The sequence below is a fragment of the Seriola aureovittata genome, chromosome 5 (assembly GCF_021018895.1).
Source record: "Seriola aureovittata isolate HTS-2021-v1 ecotype China chromosome 5, ASM2101889v1, whole genome shotgun sequence".
In the NCBI taxonomy this organism is placed as follows: domain Eukaryota; kingdom Metazoa; phylum Chordata; class Actinopteri; order Carangiformes; family Carangidae; genus Seriola; species Seriola aureovittata.
The window spans coordinates 5,218,806-5,227,500 of NC_079368.1; the positions used below are offsets into that span (position 1 = coordinate 5,218,806).

The following is an 8,695-nucleotide window of genomic DNA, read 5'->3' on the forward strand; positions in this document are numbered from 1 at the left end:
AGCACCCGATCTTTCAAGACCTCTTATGTAAGTATCACAAAGTCTGTCATTCAGATCAAATATTACAGAGACATGCATTTTTCCATATATGAAAACGTTATCATAGATATGTTTGTTAAACTTGAAAATGATTATCTTAACTTAAATGTGAATCCAACAGGTGATTTTACTGAAACACGTCACTGGCAGATGTTTCAGACAAAAATAATAAAACTTCTCTGTAAAAGCATCATCAGAAAATCTGAATAAAAGTTTTCACACGTCTCCTACTGTATGTCGTCATAGCTTTAAATATGCCCTGTGCTTCAACAGGAACACATGTAAACGCTCAGCACAGTGGTCTCTTTGGATGGCTTCACAGTCCTGATGTTGGAAGATGTCAAACCTCCTGCAGGGTCATAAAATGGTGCAGAAACAGCAGCGTTTCATTTCGTGTGCAGTCTGAACGTCCTCGGGTGGAGGAGGTGCTTCAGGAGCCGGAGATTCATCCTTACACTCTGACAGCGAGCCGCTGGAGGTGGACAACAGCCTCCCACACACCAGGTCAGCTGCTTTTCCATCCATGACGGACAAGTCTGTCACTGTTTTCTCCCTCAGCGACATGTCTCCATCATCGTCGTCGTCGATGAGCACAAACTCTTTGAGGTAAACCATCCCCACCCCATGGAGACTGTGGTTCTCTGCCGAGTCCTCCATGATGTGGGCGTCCACAAAGGTCAGAGTTGAAGTCTCTGTCAGGGTCTCGTGTGGGTCGGTGGAGTTGTCCTCTGGCCCTGAGTAGGCCTGGCTGCTCGAATCCATCGTCCATGTGGAGTTCCTGTTCACACTCTCCTCCTTCATGCTGTACTTCTGCTCCTGGCTGTCAGAGATGATGTCTGGCATCCGGCTGGTGACCCGGTCTCTCCTGTTGTGGGAGCCGTTCTCTGTGGCATAGCCATTCCCAGGGTACATCTTAAAAGCCACCTTCTGGTAGTCATGGTAGACCTGCACACTGCTGCTCCCTGTTGGAGAAGACAGAGGGATGCTGGCAGTGTCGCCCTTTCCTTGCCTCTTCATGTATTTTCACTTGCTGCAGTGAAACAAAACAGGAAATCTCATGTGAAAGCTCGTTCTCGACCTCAGAGGTTGTAGGTTAGTCAGTGGAGATAGAAAACTACTGCCTTACTGTGTCAACTGTGGGATACTAAGCTTGAGTTTTGGACCTGATACTAGTCCTAAACGTTTAAAGCATCAGTATATACTATTTAATTTACCAGTTCCTTCTATTCTGCTGCACTTTGAGACTAACAAACTAAGCACAGTACAGAGTACAGAGTAAGTACAGTAGAAAATATCTGTGTCTCTGAGAATATGTCTCAACATCTGTTCGCCTTTAGCTATGATCCATCTCCTCCTCCAGTGCCACCATGAGGTTCACACTCGTGGTTCTGAGTGAAATGTTTTCTCTTTAACTTTTTAACTCTAACTTTTTCTTTATGTGTCTTTCTGGCTATTTTATGTCTCTTTGATCATTTTACCTCACTTTCTAGTAGTCCTGAAATGTCTCATTGTAGCCATGTAGTGTTTCTTTGTAGTCATTTAATGTCTCTTTGTAGTCATGTAGTGCCTCTTTGTAGTTGTGGAGTGTTTCTTTGTGGTTTTGCATCTCATCATAGTCCATTAATCTCTGGTTGTTGGTTGATTGGTTTATTTTCCAACAATACATGTTACTTCAAACAGATGCTTTGGCCCCTGAACCGCAGGAATGTGGGTGGTAGGCCCATTCAGAAATCCTTCCATGTAGTATACATGTTATCATAATGCAGTATTAATATTGTTCACATATCTAACTAGCACGGCAACTAGGGCAGGTAATAATAAGTGCAGTGGAGTTGTTTTATGAACAATAGTGGACCAGTAAGAGAGAACAAGCTGTCATTTAGTATTGGTCTCTCTGAATAAATAAATGAAGCTGGTACTTTTAAAAGAAGCAAAAAATAACTTAAATTCCCCGAGGATCAGCTCTTTGAAGAAGGAAACAGATGAACTCCTCTAAAGTGCTCTACTCAAAGGAGTGTGTATGTGTGTGTTTCATCTCTCTAGAACACACACACACACACACACACACACACACACACACACACACACACACACACACACACACACACACACACACACACACACACACACACCCTTCCCATCTCCACACAGAAACAGCATTTCAGATGAGGTGACGAATGCATCACCCTTCAGACCTTGGCTCAGGCTGAATGTCAGCTGCTTTAAAGGTGCACAGTGTCAAAATTAGCCACTAGCTAAATATTAGCAGCAGCACAATGAAGTAGCTTGATAGTTTGATGCTACAGTTTTAAAAGAACACATTTGACATATATTATGTCAAGATAAATTAGATTTTTACAGTAAGTCCATGATTAAGAGACTTCTTTATGAGGAGGGTTTCCATTTTAAGTCTTTAGATGCTAAATGCACTGTGCTCTGTATAGGAGCTTCACAGACTGACCCTCTTACACTCGACTGATTCATATGCATGACAGAATCGGGACTCTATAAATGAATAATAACAGCAATGTACATGTTCAAGCGGCTGTCAGCGTGCTCCACTCCGACTTGTGGTGGTGACTGAACAACAACAGATGAAAAATAGATACGATTTAAACCCACTCATTGCACTACTGCTTTAATTTGCGCTTGGTTGGTGGCTCTTTTGTCTCAGCAGTAACTACGAGAGGCTGACAGCAGCTTTTACTGTGGCAGAAGGAACGTATACTAGCAGGACAAGGGAAAATGACATAATAATAATAATAATAATAATATAATAATCTCAAGTAGATATAGTTGACCTCAAAACAGTATTTCTTTACATCATGTCTGTCATCCAGCTCTAATGTCTTCAATTAACCCTGTCAAAGACCCAACATTCACCTCAGTATAACTAACTTCATGGCCGACCACAGTTTGAAGCATATCATTTAAAAGTCTCCTTTTGTAGAGTGACAGTAAATTTCTAGAGCAGTATTTAGCTAGTGGGTGTCACTGCTCCCGGCTAACGGCACTATACAGGTGTTACACTGTCCTATACACCAACTAGACTATATATGAATCACAGATGTGATTTAACAAGAACAGCTGCAGGATCAAACGTGCAGAAATCTCTATTTTTCGTGAAAGAAACATTTAAAATTCAAGTATTTGAAAAATGCCTTTACCTCAAGCCTTCCACAGCTGAACCCTGCTCCCCAGAAGTCTCTGTAATGAGAATCACATGGCAGAGGTGGGATGACCCAGAGTGCGTCCCGCTGATCTCCAGTGCAGCTGCTGAAACTGATTCCTCCTCCACCTGGATGTCTATAAACAGAGATTCTTCACACACACACACACCCTCCCCTCACCCTGCACTACAACTGTGCTCAGTGTGTGTGTGTGTGCAGGGAGGCAGTCACGGGACCTTCCACTGATTGTAATTACATCAGCAATAATGCCTCCCTCCCTTTTGTTATGTAGGCTTTTGTTGTACTATGTGATTTTCTGACAGAATGATGTCCACATTCACACAGTTGCACAAATGAACACCTGGAAACCATCAGTATCTACAGCATATAAAGACATTCACTTTAGGAGAACTGTTCTCATTACATGAGAAGGAAAAGCAGGAGAACTAAAAGGTAACATACCAGGAAATACACATATTTACATATGGTACCAAAAAATGTATGAGTGTGAAAATAAAGTGCTGTCTCTTCAAAGAGATTGAGACAGATTAAACCTTTAGTCTTTTCTCCTCCTCTTGTACACATGCTGGAAACTATCTCCACGCTTCCTCTCTGAAATGTTGCTGTGGTGCAGGGATGCATGAAAAGCCACTTCTCTCAGTCCCATGCACTGAATGTGTTCCCATAAATAATACAGGAGGACAGAGCTGCACATACATGAAAGCTGCAAACAGGGATATGGAAGGGATCAAATATTGAAAAGTTGTCATGCCCTGTGGGGATGAGATCTGCATTAGCCATGTATTGGCATCGGGTAGACATGGCATCTGACAAAGTGCTCATGTTCAGTACATCTATGAAACCTATAGCACAAAGTCCTGCTGATAAAATGAAGCAGCAATCTTTAAATTCAAATTGTGTCTCCAATGTATCATTATTCTCTCTGAACACAATAACAGCACAGTGACAGTGTTCCTAGTAACTGATACTCCTGAATGTAAATAGGCCAGAATTGAGGCAATAGTTCAATATTGTGGCAAATACACTTTTTCGCTCTATTTCAGTCAGAAAATCAATAGCGCTCTCATGTCTGTACAGTAAATATGGAGCAATAGCACATAATTAGCTTAGCATAAAGACTCAAAGCGAGGGGAAACAGTTAGCAGTTAGCCTAGCTTTACCCATAGTTCAAAAATACATTTCCCATTCATGGTAAAGTGGTCTCAGACTTTTAGACCCCACTGTGTATGTAACCAGAAAACATGGCCGTTAGTATTTTGATGTCCTTTGCTGTAGATACTGGTTCATGTGTAGGTCTAAATGAATGTCTAAGTCTAACAGTCAGATGGATGAGTCTCTAAATGTTCACTGTGAAGGAATAAATAAAAAATGGTAAAACTGCAAACTCACAACACTGATGCAATCAACATGAAACAGCTGTACAGTCCATAGACGTTGCCAAAGAAGCCTCCAACATCAATATATCTCCATTACACAACAAAAAGCAACTACAGACTCTAGGATCTAAAATAAAAGCTTGCATCAGAGTGTGCGTGAGTGAGCAGGTTTCTCCACCCATTGGATGTCGATTTGCGTGATGTGTGTCTGCGCGTCAGTTTACATTTCTGTTGTAATTTGTGTAAAGTCTCATTGAAGAAAACAATCAAAAAACTGATTCAGATTGTATTTAAATGAGGTCCTGAAGTCTTATACAAAAGTGTGTTTTATTCAATGACAAGGCTCTTTTAAAACTGTCAAATGTACTGATTATATTTAAATGAATCTAGCTGTGTCTGTGAATAATACTCTAACATTATCAGAGGTATTACAGTGGCCGCATTCAATGAAGCTGAAAACAACTATAACAATAAAAGAGGCTCAGAGGCAGATACATCTATTAATACACGCTGTTATGAAAAAATGTGTCATTCAACTTTTGAAAAAAGGAAATTAACCCTACAATGTTTTATTTTCATATGAGAAAATGCTTGATGGTGAACAGTGATAAGCGGATTCTCCAGATCAGCCTCGTTGCACTTACTGAAATGCTGTGACTTCCACATTGAAACAGAGGTGAATGGAAACAGTAAAATATTTACATTTTATTGTGTTGACAACGCTACAAAATATCAACACTTGATGATGTTTAATGATCATGTTAATCTAGAAATCAGCCCCACCAGGTGAGATCTGTTTGTTCCAAGTTGCTGCATGTGGAAGCCGAGGCCTTGGGCGGAAGACTGACCCCCGTTTTCAGTCTTCTCCCAAAACCTGATCACCACTTTACCTGGTACCAACAGAGGCTCCTCAAACCGGGCGGTGACGTTTACTGGAGCTGTGATGACCTCGACCCCTGACGACACAATGACACGGTTTTTAAGTAAAAAATATCTCAACACAATCATTTTTGTCTTTTCCCATCAATGTGGGCACCTTTGTGTTTCTCTATTTCAGCCAAGCAGACCGACAGCATCCAGAGACCTGGTGCAGTGTGCGACCTGCGGCCAAAGAGCCTGGCCGGTAGAGAGAGGAGCCGGTAGAGGGAGCAGTCAGAGAGGGACCAAACACACTGCAGCCGGGGACTCCAGGGAACTCTGAGCTCTCCCTGCTTCATGTTTTCTGGCACAGGCTCATCACGTTGGCCTGTTAGAACAAGGACACATATGCACCCATGTACGTTATGGTGATTGGGTGAGCCTCATCTCTGTGTGGATAAACATGAAAACCTAAAAAACATTCTTTAGCAGAAATACTCACTCTCACTGTGAGTCTTTGTTGAGCCTCTGCTAGCTCTGTGGAGCTTGTTTTTGGACAGCAGTGTCAGGACGCTCTCCCACACTGGGCATCCGGAACGAGAAGTGGCAGACAGACAGATGTCCACCTCCACCCCTGCATCAACTTGCCGGTACACCAGGACTCTGACCTGCAGTGTGAACGGACCCTTCTTCAGCTCATCAATTGGCTGAAGTGTTTTCAAACTCTGGCACACACGAACCAGACCTGCAGAAGTAATAATTCACAATTACTATCATGTCACCACTATTTCCTCACCTCTTATTATAAGCACACCAATGAAACATGAGAATCAGGGTATAAACTAAACATATTGGACTAATGTATTGCATGTTTGTTCTGGGTGTATGAGACATCTGCAAAAATACATGCAAGAGAAATATTCAAAAAACTATCTGGTTTGATCAATTTAGGCATAAACTTGAGTGTTACAACTCACATTTCTTTTGCTATCTACAGATCAGACACTCTGACTCTGAAACCATTTCAGGGCTATGTTCACCTTTTGACACAGTAACGGCCCCTCCCTGCCTGACTCCAGACGATGGGCTGGTATCTGTGTTTATGTGACACCAGCAGATCAGGGTTGAAGTTGCTCACCGACTACACTATTCCAAGTCCAGATTACACACTCATTGTGACAGAAGCAAAATGGCTGAAGGCACTTTAATCATTCATATTTTGGTTCTGTTGCACACTAGATGATATTGGTCAGACACTTTTGTTTTGCTGTGTTTTATTTGAAGTGTTGATCCATAAGAAGATATGAGCCAATCAGAAGAGAGGAGGCTCTGAGCCATAGAGAACACTCAGAGAAACCAAATCCTGCAAGGTTGGATGGTGGGTCGAGGTGGGACATGGGGCTGAGAGGAGTGACTGCTTTGTTGTGACCAAAAATGAAGCAACACAGAAGTGCTAAAAACTGCACTTCTGCAACCGGCCGCTTGAGTCTGGCTCCAAAAGCGAGTCAATCCCCATAGACTCCCATGTTAAAATGTCCAACTTTACAACAGAAATTAACACATTTACAGCCTGGTAAAAAAAAAAACAGTTTTGGTCTCTATGGCTTATTTCCTCCTTCATGACAACTGTTTATATAACTCACCTGTTAACATTTTATTAAGGCTTAAAGTTATGGAGAACTGAGGGCGTGCCGCTTTGAGTGACAGACAGGCGGGTGAGCTATGCCTGCCACAAGCCGGCATGCACCGAAGTCTCGGCTCGACACATGGCGCTCCTCTCTGCCCATTTTTGTAGTAGCCAGGCGTTTGGTAGAGTCAGGTACTGGCAAGTTGGCAACGCAGGAACAACCCGCTCTGAGCTTTAAAACTGCTCTTCAGAAACCTATTGGTGACGTCATGGAGACTATATCCATCTTTATTTACAGTCTGTGGTTGTGACATCACAAAGTTACAGAAGTCCTGACTGTTTGGTTTAAGGCTCAGTTTCTGAATACAGGCTGTGTGCATTTCTCTGTGGACTGAGGCTTTGATACTTTCACAGTATTAATATAGAAGCTAGACCTGCTTCTTTGTTAAAACAACACATGGACATCTACCTTTATACTATATGGGACCTTTGAGATTCTTATCCATTACACAATAGCAGCAGGGAGGTGTCTGATTGGTGCCAAATTCATTCTGCAGCATTGAAGCAAAGGTTGGTCACACCAAACACTGAAACATCCAGACCTGTACATCAGGTATTCTTAATGGAAGTGTTACCTGCAGGGCTGAGCCTGAAGTTTTCATCAGTGAGCAGCATCAGCATCAGTCTGCCACACAGAACCTCAGGGAAGCACAGTGGGATGTCTCTGTATTCAGTGTCTGGATAATCCCAACCATAACCTCCTGCGCTGCAGAACCTCCTCAACACTAGAGTCTCCAGCCTCAGAAAGACAGACACACTGATTCAGTTTAACGCGGTTTCTCAATAACATTTAAATGGGAGTGGACGACACTCACCTGCACTTGAGGATCGTGTAAACAGCTTCATTCCTCTTCGTTTTTGTTGTGTGCAGGTGTCCTGTTCTCCGAGTCAGAGCTCTGAACACATATTTGATGTAGAGGTACGAGAAGCTTGGAAGTTTGTCGCTGGTGAGAACATTTGTTTTCAGCACCTTGTGAGAACAGTAAATGTGAACAACTAAATACACTGAACATACAGCGAACGAGGCAGCGCCGTAACTCTGCACATTTCCCATTTTTGCTTAAATTAAGTTCATAATGCAACACAGCGAGTTTAACAGAGGCATTAGCACACATATATGTCAGAACCGTCGGTCAGCCCTCTACGGCGAGCGCGCTGGGACAAACAATACCGATCCGACTATTCTAAGACATGAAGCTCGTTAGCGCACCAATTGAAAAGTTAAAAATTCTTTATTGTATGACACCACGTAATACATATTCACAAACATTTTACAGTCGGTCCATCAGTAGTTATAATTGGTGTTTGGGTCTTCACTGATATATTTTTCAGTGCTTATTTAAGTTTTTCCAAAAACAAAACAGTGACGTGTATTTCTATCACTATTCAAATATGTTGATGTTAACCTTTCTAAATATCTGAACTTAATTATTTTGAATTTCTGTGCTGTATAAAGGCCTTAACAAATGTTTCATGTCTTAATGTGGAATATCAAATGACAACATTCATACACAGGCTGACAGGAGACATTCTGTGTGTCAGAG

The 8,695-nt window shown here is 42.1% G+C and overlaps 2 protein-coding genes across 4 annotated transcripts in view; both read right to left on the bottom strand.

Annotated features, from left to right (window-relative positions):
• Window positions 1-930: 930 nt before the first annotated feature.
• si:ch211-12e13.1 (uncharacterized) lies at window positions 931-8,327 on the bottom strand. Of its 3 annotated transcripts, none has more exons than XM_056375894.1 (7): window positions 7,967-8,327; window positions 7,727-7,890; window positions 5,967-6,209; window positions 5,643-5,852; window positions 5,497-5,562; window positions 3,207-3,345; window positions 931-1,069 (listed from the first exon to the last, which is right to left on the bottom strand). In XM_056375894.1, exons 1-7 carry the CDS (start codon window positions 8,203-8,205, stop codon window positions 1,063-1,065), a joined length of 1,068 nt encoding a protein of 355 aa, XP_056231869.1. In that variant the 5' UTR covers window positions 8,206-8,327; the 3' UTR covers window positions 931-1,062. The 3 variants fall into 3 exon arrangements, with proteins under 3 accessions (XP_056231869.1, XP_056231870.1, XP_056231868.1); XM_056375895.1 differs by having other exon boundaries at window positions 5,691-5,852; window positions 7,727-7,908; XM_056375893.1 differs by having other exon boundaries at window positions 7,727-7,908.
• A 37-nt stretch (window positions 8,328-8,364) lies between these two features.
• LOC130169298 (immediate early response 3-interacting protein 1) overlaps window positions 8,365-8,695 on the bottom strand; it is a 1,476-nt gene continuing 1,145 nt past the window's right edge. The window contains exon 3 of the mRNA XM_056375897.1: window positions 8,365-8,695. This exon is cut by the window's right edge and continues 120 nt beyond it. The gene's annotated coding sequence lies outside the window, so the exon portion shown is untranslated.

Coding starts and splice junctions, on each gene's coding strand:
- si:ch211-12e13.1 (XM_056375893.1), bottom strand. CDS start 8,205: ATGGGAAATGTGCAGAGTTACGGCGCTGCCTCGTTCGCTGTATGTTCA. Junction 5,563..5,642: donor TGAAATAGAGAAACACAAAG/GTGCCCACATTG, acceptor TTGTGTCGTCAG/GGGTCGAGGTCATCACAGCT. Junction 3,346..5,496: donor GGAGCCTCTGTTGGTACCAG/GTAAAGTGGTGA, acceptor CTCTGTTTATAG/ACATCCAGGTGGAGGAGGAA.